This window comes from Chaetodon trifascialis, chromosome 15 (genome assembly GCF_039877785.1).
Source record: "Chaetodon trifascialis isolate fChaTrf1 chromosome 15, fChaTrf1.hap1, whole genome shotgun sequence".
In the NCBI taxonomy this organism is placed as follows: domain Eukaryota; kingdom Metazoa; phylum Chordata; class Actinopteri; order Chaetodontiformes; family Chaetodontidae; genus Chaetodon; species Chaetodon trifascialis.
This window is the reverse complement of record NC_092070.1, coordinates 6809214-6828876: the sequence shown is the minus strand read 5'-3', so window position 1 is coordinate 6828876 and position 19663 is coordinate 6809214. Positions and strand designations below refer to the sequence as shown.

Below are 19663 nucleotides of genomic sequence, written 5' to 3'. Positions count from 1 at the left end.
GCATGCATTGCTAGTTGAGAGGCATTCAAAGCAGAATACTACACTACGACACAAAATAGGTCAATTTATATTTAATGTACAAATGAGTTCAAAATTTACTGTTGAGTTGTGCTTCATCTCACTATCTAATTATGTGAAAAAAGCCTGAAACAAGCCCTCTTACTTCTTGATGGTGCACTCATTGGTGTTATCAGAGGAATTTGCAGGAAGCGACTTGAAACATTTAATCTAAAAAAGCTCTCAGACGTATGTGTGGTTGGCTCTGTTAAAGCTTCACGTCTATCCTTTGTTTTGCTTTTCTCACCCTCCCTTACCTCCCTTCTCTCATCGCTGCCCGCCGTCATTTACTGGCACAGCGCAAGGTTTTGAAAACTTTATTACTATGACTTCAGACAAGGAAGTCCGCATAGGAAGAGGGGAAAGGGATGTGTGTGTGTGTGTGTGTGTGTGTGTGTGTATGTGTGGATATGTGTGTGTCTGTGTGTAGCGGCATTCACCGAAAAGAGCACAGGGTGTTAAAGTCTTAATTCTCCCTCAACCAACCTGTTTGGTTTTGTTTATTTGTCTATCCTCTCTCAGGAAGATTAGAGCAGGCATTGTGTGGAGGCTTGGGAAATAAAGCTTGAAGTTTATATTTGGAGATTGTTGCGGTGCTACGTTGTTGGTCTAGACTGTTAGGGTTTAGACGTCTTTGTTTGTTTATCTGGAAAAAGAAAATTCCATTTGTTGCCACTGAGATCAAGATTCCTTTTGCGAGGGAGACCTGTTCACGTACAGTAGAGCGACAAAAAAAAAGATATTACCCAACAGCATTTATTTGCATTTTCTACGTGACATTTCAGATGGTTGGATTGACTTTGTGCCCATTCTTGTTCAGTCTGCTCCACACTTGGAAGTGGAAGTGTAACACACCACATGTCCTGGTGTACTCGGGGCATATAAGGAGACAGTAGTGTTTGTATATGTGTGTGTGTCTGGTCGTGCAGTGTTTGTCTTAGGCCGAGCTCCTTTCCTGTGGTGTGTGTGTGGGCTTGAATCTGTCCGGCTTGTGTGGACCCTGCGCCCTGTTTGTGCGGCTCGACTCTCGCCTTACGGCAGAAGCGGAAGCTCTGCTTTAACAGCATTACCACGGCTCTTCCTTCAGCCTCTGGCCAACTGTGTTAACCCTATCGCCGTCCTCGCACTCCCCTTCTCTATCCATTCACTGGCCTCCATATCTATTGTTTACAGCTCATAGGTTGAAATGTTCTGCATGTTCTCGGTTAAGTTCTCTCAATCTCTCAGTTCTTCGGGTTCCTCCAGTCTTCTGCTCTGACCTCTATTTACTGCTAATTTATGAACCTCTCCTGTTTATTCAGCTAACCGTGCCAACTTGTGAAACCTGCCTGTCAGTGGCAGCCATGATTGACTTTCTCTTTCATTATTAACCCCTTTGTTCTCATTTAAGCATGCAGTAAGTTTATTAACCCCTCATTATGCTTTAGTTCAGCACTTCCACAGACCTTAAAAATGGGTCATGGGTGTTTTGTTAGTGTGTGTGTGTGTGTGTGTGTGTGTTTTACTTGAATTTAGACCCCACATTGCATGTTTGTCTGCACAAACCTAATCTCAACGACATCAAAGTGACCTCTTTCCACTGCAGTCTTGTGGCCCTGCTAATTAAAGGGAGCAACCATCACTGAATATGCTTCTGGAGACGTTTTAAAGAATGTAAATGCAAAAAGCAAATAATTGCTGGAAATTCTCTCCCCCCATTCTTTTATTCTTTCTTTTCCCTTTACCCCATTCCTGCCCTCCCTCCTGTTCTTTGTCTTTATTCTATTCTTTTTGCCAGGAGATGTCCTTTATCACAGCTCATACAGACTCATACAGCCACACCTCTGTCAAATATTCGCCCCTGGTTGATGCTTTTTGCCCATGGAGGGAACCAAACAAATTACAGCCCTACAGGCTGCACACTGAGCTTTTTGCTTCATTCAAGAATCCATACAGGCAGGGCCTTCGATCATCAGGGTTTAATTAATAACTTATGGCTATGGCTTAAGCTCAGTTACTTGGCTAATTTAAATGGAAACGTATAAAGATAAAAAGGAATATATAGACAGGAGGCCATGGGTGGGGGGTGGGGGGTGCACAGACGTGGAGGGTGAGACAGTGGGGGTTGTGAGTTAGGGATTGCGGCAAAGCATTTGCATAAAGGGCAGGGCAGCATGCCCAATGGTGGAAAAGGTTGGCATCACGCCTTTCAGACTGGCAGAGAGGGAAGACTGGAGAGAGAGAGACAGAGGCGGGGGGGTATAGTCAATAGTGCATCCCTTGTTCAGAAAGAGGAGGTCCCTAGCTGTTGGCAGGAGAGCAGGCTAAATCTCTAGTTTGATTGTGTGCTAGATTGCCCCTTTATTTGTCTGATTGCAAAGCGTTCAACACTGCATTAGTAGTGGGCTTTACTTTCCTGGAGCCTTTATGCAGGGGGGAGTTTTTCTGTCTTGGCCTGGTCTGTGATTGTCACTGCACATATGTCTCTGAGTTTATATTGTGTGCAATCAGCACATCAGGCAGCCGAGGGAAAGTTTCTGACCTGTGTGTTTTATCAAGCCCGCTTTGGTCTCCTCCCTTTATCCCCGAGCATCCAGCTAAGGTTAACGACTGTGTTGATTTAGCTTGATGCCATATTCAGATCTCAACTATTTACAATTTGCACAGGGACACATAGACAAATACAGGCCTGAAGACAATTGCAGGGAAGCAGCCAGTGGCTCTGTCTGACTATCTGTGTGTGTGTGTGTGTGTGTGTGTGTGTGTGTGTGTGTGTGTGTGTGTGTGTGTGTGTGTGTGTGTGTGTGTCTTACCCTCTGTCTCTCAGAGCCACAACACTGCTGTTCCCCTCATGCCGGCTGTGGTTGTGGTGATGTCATGGTAGTAGAGAGTGAAAGGGACGATTATTTAGCGTGGGCCTGTTATTTCTGGCCCTGCGTCCGTAAGCAGTGCATATAGAGTCTTGGCGTTCTCCACATCGGTCATTATGACCACCAAGAATGTGATTCTGCAAACTCATTGAGACCGCAAACCCTGGTTATCCTTTTAATTTAGGGCTCTGTGGATGCTAATTAACAGTGCTGATGTCAGGTTACTTTATACTTGAGTTCAGGGATATTAGCGTGAGTGAAGGGATTTTTTTCGGTCTCACACTGAACAGTGTTTAATTGTAACTTGGGCCCTAATCTTGTCCAAAATATCAAAAGACATACAGTCAGTAAATACATGGAATTGAGAAGGATTTTATCTCATATGAGAAGTAAATGCTGCTCTTGTCACTTAAATGATTAATAATAATGACATTTCCAAAAATACCAGATACATCAGGCTGAATTTTGGGAACTTTAAACAAAACGATGCACAAGCCATGTTGAATATTTCCATTTGATGAAGGCTGTAGCCATAAAAAACATGGTGTGGTGGAAGAAGGACACGGATTCTTTAAGCATCAAAACAGCAGTGTAAAAATACTCCATCACAAGTCAAATCCCTGCATTCAGATGATAAAGAAGTGTTAATTACCAATATATACTTCAGTCATTCTGCAGAAAAATGGCCCCTGTGCCTGATGCATTACTATATATGACATTATTAGATTGTTAATAATGATGTATCAGTGTTTAAGTAGCATTTTAGTGTTGTAGCAGGTCGAAAGCAGAGCTACCTTAAACTGCTTTAAATGCAGTAAATCCAGTTTCCTAATGTGGGGGGCGGGCACCATTCAAAGGGTCATCACATAAGTCTGAGGGAGATGATTAATGGGAAATAAGAAAAATACTGTGAAAATATTTGCGAGATATTGGATGATTTGACCTTGTTGGGAGCCGAGGAGTCACTGAAATTAAACTCAGGCATCTGAAATCCCCAACTAGACACTGATTTTTGTAAAGGGTTACCACCCCCTATAATCTTTATGGCAGTGTTTATTTATGTCTTACATCAATAATAGTTTTCATGGAAAATCTTCATCAACAATTTTTTCCTACTTTAACACAATTTTAAGGGAAAATCAACCAGTTGTTCCAGCACTCATAAAAAATGGTGCATCATTTTGCTTGAAGTTAATGTATTGTAATGTATTATAACACCGCTGAAGGCTTTGAGGAGTGCTAATAAAGTGCTCACGCTCTCTCGTAAATCAGCGTGAACCCAGACATCATGCACCTGGTGAGCGGAGGGTGGAGATAAAGCAGTATGACTCACTCTCTGCGAAGCTCGAACCTTACAGGAGAAAGTGCATTTTCCAAACTTGCGTAAAATTGAGTCTTAATCGTGGCGTCTGTTTCAGAGAACCAGGCGGATGTTTCTGGCCTCCTTTGGTGCAACAGCACTGTTTGCAGTCGGGTTTACCTTCAAACGGGCAACAAACACCAGTGTTCTGCTCGAGCGCGCTGCTTGTCTCGGGCTTGAAAACACAATTGTGTTGTTTCAGCTCACTTTCTTCTTCCAACAGTGTGTGAAAGGCTGTCTTTGGCATTTCACACTCATCTCTTTGAAAAGACGAGTAAAGCCCTACAGCTTTGTTAAGCGGCAAGTTAACACATGAACCTGAAGATCCTTTTCATTTCAGGCCGTGTTGAAACTTCTAATTCCAAGGGATCTTTTCATAAGAGGGGTGATGGTGTAACATCCCTCTGCTTTGAGCCTATTGATAAATCAGTGTGCTTGTAATTCCCTGTGATGCATGTCAAGTGGACTATGCAGATCAAAGATAATGTGGTATATAGTGAAGGCCACCAGGCACCGGCTGCTCATATACTCTTATAATGATATGATGTCTCACTTCTATGATAATGTTTCTGACGTGTGCATCAAAAATGCATCACCTTCCATCAAACTAAAATAGGAATGCAGGATCAAAGAGAATGAATTTGCTAAATGCATTTCTTTGTTGCAGGCCAGGCGCACCGTGTTTACCGATTACAGAGCTGGTTTTTACCAGAGTAGAAAATTAACACCCTCCACCAGCCAAATGCTGCTAAAAGCTGGCTGTGGTTTCTAAGTTTGTCTCCTCTACCAGCCACTTTGGCAGGATTATTATTTGGATCTAAGTTTGATGAAATTGTGGAAATTGGCTGGTGTATTTTTTTCGGCATACGAGTTTAAATTGTTCTATTTAAATCTAAAGAGATAAGGCAACAAAAAGGACATAATGTCTTGGTCCAGCTAGTATAGCATCACTGTCACTCGTCTGCACTGGCAGCAGTGTGAGCAGCAGTAGTCTGTTGGCTGGCACAGTGAGAAAACACTCAGTCATGGCTGTTGCTGCTGAGTCGGCCTGCCCAGGCATGGCCAATCACTCACGTGCACACACACACACACACACACACACACACACACACACACACACACACACACGTTAGTGAGACGCAGGGCGGTTCCTTCATCCAACAGCACATTCTTTGTAGACAGCGGCAGGCGGGTTGAGGGAAGGAGGTTTTTTGAGCATGTGTGCATGCGTGTGTGCAAAAAAGTAATGTGTGTCGTGAGGCGTAGAGGTACACGGCCTCGATTTCACAGGTGAGGCCAAAGAGGCACGAGCGTGACATCAGCAGATCCATGTCAATAAACAGCATGATTAACACATGCCACATATATATATATATTTATATGTCAGTGTGTTCCTCCACTCCTCCCACACCCGCTCATCAATACTGTCATCTTCATCCAAGAAGATCTGCACGTCCCAACGTGTATCATACCTCCTCAAGCGGGAGCAAATATTATTTTATAAAATCTCGAAAGACAGTTGCAAAAACAAAATAGCCTGAGGCGATCTGGTTTATCTTGATCTCATTGCTTTTAGAACATAATGTGTTTCTTTTGCAGCGTACAAAACCCTTTTCGTTCTCATATCTGTGTTGTGTGGTTTGTTTTGAAGTGTAAGATGGATCAGTGTCTGGTGGAAGCAGGCCTTCACGTCAAAACAAAATGTAATATCGGAGCTGATATTGGTAGTTGCAGGGGGATAAACCAGGAGCTCCAGAGCCAGGGGTCGGAAAGGGCCCAGTTGGTTTTGCAGTGCAGCCAGGCAGCGGAGCCCCTTTGTGGGACTGGAATGTGCCGTGCGTGCCTCTTCCTCGGCTGGTCCCCCAGCCCCCTCCCTCACGCGGCCCACCCTGGGCACGTTAGCACGCAGCCACCGCAAATTGCTTGCAGATTTTTCACACATAGTAACGTGCTGGTTTGTAAACTCGGAGAAGTGCAACCGACGCAAGGCGCTGGGCTCTGTGGATCTGTATGCATCACTTACTCACCACAGTCACAGAGAGTGTGGGCTGCTCTGAGGGACTTTCTCCCCTGTCTTTAAAATTCAACCCTGTGTCCCCCCCTGATATGATTAGTGTGTGTGATAACAATGGAGGGTCATGCAGCAGGCCCTGCACGTTGTTCTGATTACAGTACAAAACCACAGCAGGCTAACGATGAGCTGCTTTCTGTAGCATCAGGAAACAGTTTTGGATGTAAGAAACTGCTTCCTGATAAACACACCTGACATTTTCTTTTTGATTGAAAGGCACATTGACTTTTAATATTGTGTGAAACCAGATTTGAATAAAATACCCTCATCTGGATGAATCCAAATGCTTCGTTTATAAGATCAAATATCCAAGCCAGCACCGCTCACACAGCCTCTAGCATCTTCTCACTCTTAAGCAAATGATTGAAGCTCTTTGCACCTCCTAGCTCTGTTTCCTCCGCCACTTCCCTCCCCCCTCTGGCTCTCTGGCTCTGAGCTGGGGTCAGGGGGAGCCGGCGTCGGCCTCAGTCCAGGGTCAGGGACACTCAGCTGGGCAGGAGAGGACGGAGCCGAGCCTCACCAGCACAGGGCTGCACTAATGAAGGGCCAGGCGGCTGTGAGGCCCTCAGGTTATTCAGACCATGGTTTAATTGGTCTAATGAGATGCAGCTCATCCTCGTCGAGGTCAGGTACCGCAGGACGGAGCAGGACAAAGCAGGGCAGAGAGACCTGGCCATTATGGGTCAGAAAGAGCAAAAGACTTTCAGCGCTGCATGAGTTTGCTGAGCTTTTCTTAAGTTAAAGATATTTTCGAGTGGAACAGGAAACTCGTATTTGGGGCATTGAAAAGAGATGAGATTATTTGGATAAAACATTTAATTGTTCTTTGGAAAACAAAACCTTCAAATCAGGGATTTATCATAACAAAAAATAATACATATCACTGTGCCAGAGCTTTGATTATTTGGCTTGAGGATTTGGACTAAAGAGTAAAGCCCACTTCTACCTCCATCATCGGAAAGTCAGACAAGTTTGGCTGAATACAAATGAAACCGAGTCCACTGATCATTCTCTAATTTTAATTCTGTCTTCTTTGCCTTCATTTTCCATGCATTTGTGCATTGAGATTCCCTTTTCAGCAGGCAGGGCAGCCTCCTGTTAGCTGCTTTATTTCTAATAATATAAAACTTCATATGATTCATTTATTTGCAGCATTGCAGTTTTTTTTAAAGCAGCACACAAACATGGAAGAACAGGAAATGAGTGCATAACATATGTTCAGATGGAGTGGTCCGCAGGAGTGGTCCACATTTTAAAAAAATCGGAAATTCTGATCCAAATGATGAGACTTAATGGAAATTATTATGTTGTTTTTAGATCTACTTTAGATAAATTAATAGAAAAGACAATAAAATGTGAATGATTGAGGCTCTAAATAACCTCATAGCAAACAGTAAAATACATTTTAATGCTCTTCATGCAAATATGTATGTATATAGATCAACTTTTCTAAAGATGGACTCTTCTCTGTTCATTCAAATGGAGCTGGAGATGCATGCATGAGTTTCACAGGCTCACTAATGAATCAAACTCTGGGTTGTTTTTTTGTTTTGTTTTGTTTTTTTTTCAGAGCCTTTTCTCTCCTCAGTGAAAGAGTTAATCTGAAGTTGGCAGCCAACTCCACAGTCTCGGTCAGACGTGCGGAGAATAGAAAAATAAAGGACTTCAAAATCATTCCTTTTGTCTCGTCATAGACTGTTTAAATCCAGCCGAGGGTCTCATGCAGCTAATTCTGAAATTGAAATCGACGCTCCTGCAGTGGAAAAGCGGGCTTTGGGGGCTTGAGTTGTGGTCTTTTAAAATTTTTATTAAGACAGAAAATACAAGGACACACTTTGTAACATTAAGGTTATTTATTTTTCTTCAGAAGTAAATAGCAGTCTTATGTAAAGAATGTGAGAAAGCAGGTGAAAGCAGGCTTTGTGCAGCAGAACAGAGTCATTTCCATCCGCTGGCTGTCACTCTGCGCAGCGTCCCGGGTCATTCGGGGCCTTACAGGAAGGTGCACCTCATTCACTCCACACACGCCATTTTCAGGCCATATTTTCATGTGTTTCGAGGCTCTCCTGCCAGGATTAATTGACGTCGGGTTTTAGTAACGGTGAAGCACAAATGTGTCGCTTGCGGGAATGCCAGCCCGTCTTTTTTCAGCTTTTTTTCATCTCCATGTTACTGCTGGCACACACCATCGATGATGTCTTCACTCTTTTTGAAGTATTCATATTTTAAGTGCCCTATGAGAAGACAGAGGGAGGGAAAAAAGGGAAGAAGTGATGGTGCATTTTTAATTATTTTGGCTGAGTTTTTCGTCTTATTAACGGAGTCAGGATGATATTTGAGGGAATTAGCCAGAGAAACATGTTGGTGGAAAATAATCCATGACTTTAATTGGGTGAATTTCGGTCTATTAGAGAAGCTCGAAGGGTTTGTTCATCTATTTTATTTTTATTTTTTTATTACCGGGCCTGAAATGTGACCCATAATGCATCACGTGTCGTCAGAGACGTTCGAATGTTTTTTTCTGGGACTTTTAAGGTGATCAGGTGAAACAGCTCTTCTTCGAAGGCGATCAGGTGCTTGTTGTAAAAATATCACGAAAAAAACACCGACAGCTCCGACTGCTAATTGATAAGAAGTCCGAATTAAAGGCCAAGCGCATTTGGCTTTAATTTAATTTCCAGGTAAGGCGATAAACCGAGAGACGCCTTCCGTGGTGCGTTTACGTTCCTTCGATAACCCCATAAGCGCTCAGTGCAGCCGCCTGGGCGTCATCCAGCCTCGGTGTGCTGCAGCAGATAGAGGAGAGCTCACCCACGGAGACTTTGAATGATGGTTTCACTCCCTCCTGATTTGGCACTTTGAAAGAATCTGCATAACAGTTATTCCTGGAAAACAAATATGGGACTTTTTCAGCTCATGGAAGGCAAGAAAAAAAAAAAGAAACAGAAAAAAGCATAGCTAAGGAAAATGACTTAAACCCCCTTGTAGTCAAATTCCAGTGACATTTGAATGGTGGTTTATTTGCATTTTGGCAGGGTCACCCAGAAACGCTTAATTTTTCACTGAAAAGCAGACACACAGGAGTCACATTCAAGTGCCAGTTAAGTTTCCTAATTTTTGTACTGCAGGTGGTGATGGAAACAGAAATATATTCAACTATGGTGTCACCTCTCTCTCTCTCTCTCTCTCTCTCTCTCTCTCTCTCTCTCTCTCTCTCTCTCTCTCTCTCTCTCTCTCTCACCCACACACACACCACAGTGAGATGTGTGGACCCCTTGGCTTCCTTTGTTGCTTTATCTAACCATACATCAGAGGTCTGCATCAGTCAGTGACACACAAAACGAGCAGGGATGAATGTGGAGGTGTCCTTCGCTGTGTTCATTAGGCTGATGCTCACGGCTCGAGGATGAAGCCGAAGCGCATTGTTGGGAGTGCGACTGAAGGCCGTAATGTTTGTCAGTGGGAGAATGGTGGCCGTGGTGTTGCATGTGCTTGTGCGTTTGAGTGCCTGTACGTTTGTTTAGAGTCTCTTGATTAGAGTTTTTAAGGAACATTGTGACTTCAAATAATTTGCAAAAACACTAATTTAGCACTGCAGTTAAACTTTAAATTGTTTTCACTGTTGGTTAATCTGTTAGTTACTTTCTCTGTTGATCATTTTGTTTATAAAATGCCAGAAAAGTGTGAAAACTGCCTGTTATAAATTTCCAGTGCTCAAGGTGACACGTTTGAGTGTCTTTGTTTTTTCTGGCCGTCAGTCCAAAACTGAAAAGATCTGCAGTTTTGTATCATTCATGACAAAGAAAAACATCAAATCCTCTTTTTCAGAGGCTGGAAGAAGGAATCTTATTGTCATTTATAGCTTGAAAAATGACTGAAAAGATGAATCAATGATCAAAATAGTCTAATCTGCTGATCGTGTCAGCTCTGCACATGTGTTTGTTGCATTCACTGAGTGCGCGTGGACCAGGTCTTTAGGTGATGTTGGATAGGCTCTGCTGCCTCGGCAGACCTGTGAACGATGTGAGCAGCACATGAAGGATTTCCGTGCGCGCTGAATTCTCCTCTTGTCTGTAGTTTTTGTTTGGTTTCTGTGATTCAGCAGCACTCGTGCCCTCAGCCTTGCTGTCTGCGGAGCAGGTGCAACCCTGAACGACATGCTTCACGATGAGGCAACATGGCAGCCGTCGCCGCTCGCAGACCGAATGCCAGATCCTCCCGAGAGTTCAGGAGGAAAGCAAATTTAGGACTGGGGATTTCATGGGTGCACGTTAACACTCTCGCTGGCCGTTTCTATCCGCTGCTCGCAGCGCTGCTCAGTACAGGCAGATTGTGTTTCCTCTGCTGCCTCCCCTCTCTTAAATTCTGTAACCATTCTTGTATTTTGCCTCTAAATCATCTCGTCATTGATTTGTGTGTGTGCAGTCAGAGGAGTGTGGCTGCCTGGGTTTGTTTCTCCCTCTTTGTTTGCTGTGGTAAACCCACGAGCAGCTGCCGGTGGTGGGGTCTGGAGGGATTCTGAAGCTGTGTGTCCTCTCTTTGCCATCCTCTGCCAAGGTGGCATTATGCAAGCAGAGAGAAGGGTAGAGAGAGAGACAGAGGAGCGCAGAGGAGGGCGGGGGTTTGTGTGGGGGGCGAGGGAGACGAGGCGACGGCGGCCATAGTAAAGATGGAGGCAGGCTGAGGGCTGCGAGGATTGGTGCAGGAGAAGGCTCGCTCCCCTGAACTTTGCCTCCGTGTCAGAGTGGAACTTGTCGATTTGGCAAATTGTGCAGCGTCGGACAAGGCTGCTCGCTCTCTTACACTCCCACCTGCTCCCTCCTGCTCTCTCTCTCCCTCTCTCCTGCGTGCTCTCTCTCTCTCTCTCTCTCTCTCTCTCTCTCTCGCTCCCTCTCTCATTGCCACTACACCAGCCCCCCCCCTCCCCACCCTCTCCTCTTTCTCTTTTCCCTCCCTTTCAGCTCTTGAAGCTAACGCATTGGCTGGGCTACAGGCATCTTGTTGCCAAATAGGTGGGCCCTACTCGTGTTGGCAAAGGCTCAAGCAATGGTTAGGGAAAGAACGCGGAGAGGACGAGAGACGGCGAGCGAGAAACAGAAAGAGAAAGAGAGAGAGTTGGAGAGAAAAGGGGAAAAAAGAAGCAGCACTCGGCTTTGCCAGCGGTCGTATGCGCTCGTCCAACATTGATTCGGCTCTCTATTTTTTTTTTTCTTCCCTATTCTGTGCTCTGCTCTCCCTGGCCCCCCCATCTGTGTGTGTGAGAGTGTGTGCGTGTGTGTGTGTGTATGTTTGTGTGTGTGTGCGTGTGTGTGTGTGAGTCTTGCGCCGGGCCCAGGGATCAGAACAGACACCACTACCAATTACACTTTGCCAAGGATTTTTTTTTCCAAGGCTGATTTTTTTTTTTTTGTGGATTTTTTGGAATGCACAAAGGACTGTTTATTTTAAGTGCATCTCTCCCCGTCGTTGAAGTTTTATTTTTTTTTTTTTAATTGTTAACATTTCTATTTTTACTCGATAATTTGCTACAAGTTTTTCTGTCTTTTTTTGTCATTTTTTTGTCTAAAGAGCTGCTGGCCGTCGTCCTGCTGCTGTGAATTTTCTCCTTCCTAAAATCTTCAGGTTTTTAGTTATGGTTTTAAACTTTGGCCCGCTGTCTTCACTGAGCAGCATATTCTGCTAATTTTTTTTTTTTTTTTTTTTACAACCCCTCCCCCCCAAAGTTTTTTTCATCTGCTAATTCTCCACACCCTGCCAAACCAGCACTTGCTTTACATTGGGGAGCGCGGGAGGAAAAAAAACTGGTGCAGGAGATTTTTTTTTTCACTTTAAACGCTGTGCCAAATTTATGATGAGAGTGCAAAATGGTAACTACCAGGCCGTCTGTCTTCCTCTAGCAGTGTGGTTTTCTGTGGTGATTTCTGTCTGCTTTCAGTTTGTTGTGGAAATGTGAGTCTGGTTGGAGCTCCCTTGCATGGTAGCAGAGATAGGAAATGGTATGGCTGATCTTTTAGCAGCACATTTCAACAGTGGTCTTGTGGCGGCAAAGCTTGGCGGTGGTGAGCGACCGGTGTGTGGCAACCCTGGCACAGGAGCGCTGTGGCGAGATCTGGGCTTTGTTGCCCAGAGATATGTAGTGAAGGTATTATGGTACAGCAGAATAACTTTTCTTTTTCCAGCAGAACACCGGGAGCGCAGCTTGGCTCAGCTTTTCAGTTGCTTTTGGATTTGTATTCATGCATCTTGCAGTTGTTGTCCTTAATGTTCTGGTGTGTATTTATGAAAAAGGAGGCTTTGCGTTTTACAGTTAAGATTCTTTTCTTTTAAATTGCTGCATATTTATTTGCATTTTATCTGAATGGCATTAATGCTAAAATATTTTCACATTTTAATTAGAATATTTCTTTGAATTGCTTTTTTGGAATTGAAATATTTCAGTGAGCTTGTATTTGAATTTTAGATTAAAATGTAATTATAATAATTAAGATTTTACTAACAATACCAAAATAATGACTGTATTATCATATATTTTATTACATTTTCACTCTTATTATATTGCCTCTTTTTCATTGAAAATTGTCTCAATGTTTACAGCTTTATTTTGAACATTTGCATGCTCTCTTTCAATCTCATTGGCTTTTCAGCGTCCTAACACCACATCGTTGTCTCTCTCCTCAGGATGAATTTCATCCCTTCATTGAGGCCCTCCTCCCCCATGTCCGTGCCTTCTCCTACACCTGGTTCAACCTGCAGGCCCGTAAGCGCAAGTACTTCAAGAAGCACGAAAAGAGGATGACCAAGGACGAGGAACGCGCGGTGAAGGACGAGCTGTTGGGGGAGAAGCCAGAGATCAAGCAGAAGTGGGCCTCGCGCCTGCTGGCCAAGCTCCGCAAGGACATCCGGCCCGAGTTCCGCGAGGACTTTGTGCTCACCATCACGGGGAAGAAGGCCCCCTGCTGCGTGCTGTCCAACCCCGACCAGAAGGGCAAGATCCGCCGCATCGACTGCCTCCGCCAGGCCGACAAGGTGTGGCGGCTGGACCTGGTGATGGTTATCCTGTTCAAGGGCAGCCCCCTGGAGAGCACGGACGGAGAGCGGCTGGTCAAGTCGCCCCAGTGCTCCAACCACGGCCTGTGCGTCCAGCCGCACCACATTGGAGTGACGGTCAAGGAGCTGGACCTCTACCTGGCCTACTTCGTCCACACACCAGGTATGTGGGCAGATTTACTGTCGACACCTGGTGACAAACACACACAGGTCACCATGTAACGTGTCGCACACACTTTGGCATGTGAGTCGCACCCTTCCCTTCACTATGTGCAGAGCTGAGCCAGTGCCAGGCTTTGATAAACACAGTTAGAATTAAGATAACGACCACATCTTGACATTTAAAGGGCCAGTCTGCGCAGCGTAATCTTTCAAAAATGTGTTCCAGATAGATGTTTCTATCTGGTTTAAAGAGATTCGGAGAATTTGACAGCCATGCTTAAAACCTGTGTTTACTTAGAGATATGCTTGCATTGGTACATTTGTTCAAGTATTTGTGTGCAAATTTGTCTAAATCCAAATGTGCATGTTCTCCAGTGCCATCTGTAAACAAAAGCATCTGCAAACCTGTTTATCTGTGTGTGCATGCATGTGCATACATGTGTGTGTGTGTGTGGCGGTTTGTCATGTGTCTGTAATCCATGTGTATGTTATTGTGCGATTGGTGTGTATCAGTAGCGGTGTGGTGTGTGTACGTGTGGGTTCTTTTGTGTGTGTGGTGGTCTGGAGAGTGCAGTGACAGTTGGCCCAGTCCCAGGTAGTTTAGGAGGCAGAGAGAGTCAGCCTGTCTGCAGCCTCAGCCACCTCAGCCTCACGCCACTCTCCAAACACACACACACTCACACACACACACTCTCTTAAGTGGACACACACAGGAGATCTCCCTGAAACGTAGCTCACCCAAGCTGCCCCGTTCGTTGTCTTCTGGTCTCTCTCTCTCTCTCTCTCTCTCACTCACACACACACACAAGCTGAGACTTTGAGCGTGGCTCTGCTTCTGTTGGTTGAGGAGATGTTTTATTTTTCCATATTCAGCACACACGTTTCCTGCTGTGACCATGAAGTTAAAATAGAGGTGGTGAAAATATGAGTGTTATGTGTAAACAAGCCTGCATGCATTCATCTCTGAGGGCAGTTTGACACGGTCAAATGTAATAGACCCAACATTCAGTTAGATCCCGCAGTGTTTGGACCATATACACATATTAATACTTCATTTTATTTTTTACTTTATTTCAGCAAGGGTGATTCTTTTGTTTTACTCTACAGCAATGCTAAAATGTTAAAGCTAAATTAGCGTGTTAATAAATTATTAAGTGCCTTTTTTTTTTTGCTGTTGCAAAATAAAAACCCTTTTTTTATGTAAAACAAGAAGATTATATTTTGCTATAGCCATTTTAAGCTATTCAAATTCTATGTTCATTACTGGGGTATTACAGCAGTGAACACAACTGTTATTCTTTGCAAATAATCCACTTTCATCGCAGCAAATCTAAATCATGCACAGCATTACACTTTGGGAGTGTGCAGATGTCATAATTCGGTTTAAAAATGCGAACTGCAGTGAAACTGAAAAAAGAACCCAGCTATTGATGGTGCGTCTGTGGTGTAGCAGCTGTGTGTCAGACAAACAGTGGCTCTGTATTTATATATATTGTGTGCTATACGAGTCAGAAGTGTCATTTAGTGTCACATTCACAGTTGAGGTCCAGCTTACATTTTGACATCATGTGCAAATATATCATTTGCCTTTTCATCATTTAGCTGCTTCACAGTTACAGTCCAGCTGTCTGTTTCCATGATTCAGGTGTTTGCAGGTAGATCAGGTGTAAACCCTGACTGTCTCATCACACACACACACACACACACACACACACACACACACACACACACACACACACACACACCCACACAGATAGACCCTTTCTCTGCCCTTTACTATTATCCTGGGTCTCTTACCACAGACTGGCATACAGTTACAGGACCTTAATTCTTCTCCTTGGCAGGGAGGAGCAGCGTTCCTCTGTGACAGAGTACCCCTTGCCAGGCTCCTTTCAGCCCAGTGTGTAACTCTGCTTGAGTTCGCGGGGCCTCCGTGAGCGCCTCTTCCTGTTCCACAATGCGCCGTGGCGAACCGCGGCTCAGATTAGCTCCCAGCGCAGCCTGGTGCCCCTCGGAGTAAAGCCTTTTTTTTTTCACTCTGTGCCAGAATCCAGCAGCCGCTCACCCCTCATACATACACCCGATCAGCCTTCATCTTACTGATTTGTGTGTGTTTGTACATCACATTTGTCTTTCTTTTTGTACATATGTCAGCAGTCTCATATAAATATTTTTCAAACATCGTTTTTCAGTCGAGAGCACACCATCCCCTTAATTGAATATAAGCATTTTTTTGAATTGGAAAAGCCTTGTGTTCCATCACAAATGCTACTTTTTGTCTTTCCTGCTTGTCTGAAAAAGCCGAGTGCGCTCTAAAAGCCGCATCTGCTGACAGAGTCCACTGATGTGGGAGGGAGACGGTTTCTCATTCTGGTCCTGCTCAGCTTTTCCACGGCAACCTCAAAGGCAGCCTGCACAGCACCTTGCATGTATGACTAAAACGGAGGAACGGAGAGAACATTAGGAAACAACCTAAACAAAAAACATCCACTTGTATCAGCTCAAATTGCTGTGTTTTCCAGGCGGCTGGCTGGGGTTAACCAGAGTTTACAGAGGACAGACAGACAGTGGCTCCATTCTAACCTTTGGGGTGGCAGCGTTACAGTTTTATTCTTAGCTCCTCATTCCAGGGTGTCTGTGTCTTGCGGAAGCTATCAGTTGCCAGCCCTGATGATTGGACCACGGCCGTCTCACCCGCCTGTCCCCACCGCGGTGTTTCAGTTCTCTTGTCCCACTGATGTCACTGTCGCCAGCTGCAGGGGAGGGGGGCTCTGCTTTCAAGCCGTGTGATTGACAGAACAGGAGAGACACACACACACACACACACGCTAACCCCCTCCTCTGTTTCTGCTTCCCTACAGTACAGTATGTGTCTCTGCTTTTGTCCAATTATAGACTTGGACCCTTCCAGGCGGGGCAGTGTGAGCTGGGACAGATCACAGCCGCTGTACTCTGATCTGCGCTTCTGCTCCGCAGCTGCAAAGAAAGGTTCCACTACCAAAAAGAGCCCGATCATTTACCTTTTCACAAACACCTGGCTGCACACAGCACAGGCGCCATAGAATTGTCGTGGGCTGATGAGGGTCGCCCCCAGAAGTGCTTCATGTCCTTTTCACTGACTCTGCTGCATCTGATGATGATAACAATAATGCGTCAGGGGTGTGGATGAAGTGAGGGAGATGGGGGGGGGTCTGATCTCATCTTTGATCACATGTCTCTGGAAACCAAAGTCTGGCTCGCCAGTTGGGCGCTGAGGGCCTTCCTCCACCTAGAGACCTGCAGATCAGGTCATGTTTTTCGAGCGTCGTGTTCCATATTTGTCAGTCTGACGAAGCCACACGGTTCCAGCATTAGTCATGTTTGGAGCCTGAACGGCTTCATACAGCTTTCATTACTCGAGCTGTTATGATAAAAAGATGTTTCTGAAAGTGCAGCCTCCGTATCTGTTCTCTGCGCTGGAGACAGACGGACCGAAGAGGTGTCCCGGGCCAGGCCTGAAAGCCAACTGTGTGTGTGTGTTTGTGTGCGTGCCATATCTCCATGCTGCCACGGTGCTCCTAAGATGTTCATTTACCCATCAATGTGTCTGTGCGCATAGTTCCCGACATTACAAATGGCCAAGAGAATGGCTTTTAACAGAGGCGAACAAAGAGAGGAATCGACAGGGAGACAGACAGCCAGACTGAGAGACTTAACGCCGGCACGTCACGCTAATCCATCAAACACATCTTATCTGCTTTGCCCAATATCCTGAGCTTCAAAAGGAGGTAACATTATCAGATGCAGTTACATAATGAAGGAGAGACCAAACAGGACAGAGTGGGCTGTTTGTTTTTTCACACACCTCGATATATACATGTGTGTTATGGCATATAGAGGCTGTGCACTGTGGCTCTGCAGGATTACACCAGCAGCAGCAGCAGCAGCAGCAGCAGCAGCAGCAGCAGCAGCAGCAGCAGCAGCAGCAGCAGCAGCAGCAGCAGCAGCAGCGGGCCCATACAGTCAGGTTATGTTGTCCTGTTAGTTGTTGAGTGTTTGCAGAAGAAGAAGTAGAAGAAGAAGAAGAGAGGGAATCATAATGATGAAAAGGGAAAAAAAAATCCCTCTCAGTCTCTTCTTTTCCTTGGCTGAGCGTGTTGTGCAGAGCAGAGATTTCTGGACGGAGAGCAGAATTGTGCTCCAGTGTTCTGGCACCGGTCCGTAACCCGGGCCGACAGAGAAACAGAGAGTGTCAGCGCCGAGGGAGCCGCATTCATCTGGTGTGAAAAACACTGCTGGTCCGACACTTTCAACGGAAACTTTCTTACGCTTTGTTGTCATTTGAAATAATGTGCCCAATAAAGTTTGAGCTTTGGCGAGCCCCTCTCGTGACGGGACAGCGTCAGTGACACCGTGGTGTTTTAATATGCACTGAGGCATAGGGGCCTCCGACGGGCCCGGTTTGGCCCGTTTTCAGAGCCCCCAGTTTTCCACTTGCTTTTTGCAATGTGTGTGTGTGTGTGTGTGTCATAGAAGGAGGGAAAAGAGAAAAGAGGAGAGGAGCGTGCGGAGTGTAAGGAATTGCTGGTAAACAGATTATTCCAGTATGATCGGCCCTCCAAATAAATCGGTGAAAAGACACAAAACCGTTGACGCTCGGTCAGATTCTCTGACCTCCTTCAGCCGATCGCTTTCAACTTTCCACCACTCTATAGGTCCGACTGCTGAGCAGCTCTATGGGCTTGGTAGCTGGCCAACCTGCTTCATATTCACTGTAATTATCCAGTTTAGTGAATAATACTGGAGAAGATACACAAAAGACTGAGTATATGATTGAATTAAGTCTAATTTTGAAACAAAGGTCAGGTCTTAGCTTTGCAAATAGAAAAATTCCTTGTACCAGAAAGTGCCTATTGTGGGCAACATGGATTAGCTTTATTTGCTAATTTCACTGTACAGTGATTTTTAATTATTTGTGTAATTAAGGTTAATAAATAAATGTTATGGTGTCTCTTTTAGCAATTTAGCAGCTCAGCTCAGTTCACTTTTTTAATGCTGTAGCAGACATTTACCAAACAGAAATATATTTATTCCCAAGAAATTACATTTCTTAATAAAATGCATTACATCAACATTAATGAATATAGCAAACACACGCAATAAAATAAATAAATACATAATTTTACTGTATTCCTGAATGGATTTTCTCCTTTTAAAAACACAAAATAGGCGCACATTTTCCCCCTCGTTTCTTTGTGTGTGTTATTTTAACACCGGCTCGTTTCAGTGTGTGAATTTGCATGACCGGTCCTCTCTCCCTCTGTACAGGCGCCAGGCCTGAAATCTGTCTGTCCCCTAAAAACATACGTATCCCCGCGCAGGAGGGGAGGCTTGGCTTCTCAGCTGCTTGAGCCGAAGGGCAAAGAGCAGGAGGAGAGGAGAGGTGAAGACAGCAGAGGAGTAGAAAGGAGAGGAGAGGAGAGGAGAGGAGAGGAGAGGAGAGCGTCTTTCTCTGGGCTGCTTCCCAGCAGCCAGATTCTGATCGGTCCGCCTCGCGCCTTGTTCCCTCGGTCCAGTGGAGCACAGCACGGGGAGACTGCCCTGTAATTGGGACAGCTCTTTCCATACGGAAAACGGGACCGGAACACGGCGACAGCGCCGAGTACACATGCCCCCTCTCTGTGTGGATTTTTGTGCTGATTTAAAACCGTCTCCAATTCAAAAATTAGCAATTATACGCAAACAAAAATCCTCTTACATAAAAAAACCCAAATAAAACCCTTGAAATGAACACTAATAACGAAGAGATGAATAAATATCTCCCTTTGATTTTTTTTTCCCTCTGCCTTATTTATTCTCTCATTTAATGGTAATAAATGTCAGTCAGATGATATTGAGCGCTGATATAAAGTAAAAAGAAAAGCGTAGAATAAAGATGATGCAAAATGCCATGCTGGAAACAAAGAGAGAGGGAGGGCAGATATTCAGGCTAGTGGGGCTGGTTGGCAGCATTTGGCACCCAAAGCTGCAGCTCTGTTTAGAAGGTGCCAGCTTTTCAAACCGACACAGTCTCTGCCAACTTCTCTCCTTCTGATCCTTTTCTTTCTCTCTCATTTTAACATTTTTCCCCCATATCCT

The 19663-nt window shown here is 44.8% G+C and overlaps 1 protein-coding gene across 44 annotated transcripts in view; it reads left to right on the top strand.

Moving 5' to 3' along the window:
- The window catches only part of nfixb (nuclear factor I/Xb), a 131235-nt gene that overhangs the window by 26744 nt on the left and 84828 nt on the right, over nucleotides 1-19663 (top strand). For 19 of the 44 annotated variants that reach the window (XM_070980553.1, XM_070980580.1, XM_070980560.1 and 16 more), the window contains one exon: nucleotides 13016-13547. In XM_070980553.1, the coding sequence (XP_070836654.1) occupies nucleotides 13016-13547 (532 nt within the window). Of the gene's footprint in view, nucleotides 1-11389; nucleotides 12480-13015; nucleotides 13548-19663 lie in introns of those variants that run through there. The other 25 variants (XM_070980564.1, XM_070980569.1, XM_070980561.1 and 22 more) reach the window with 11 other exon arrangements.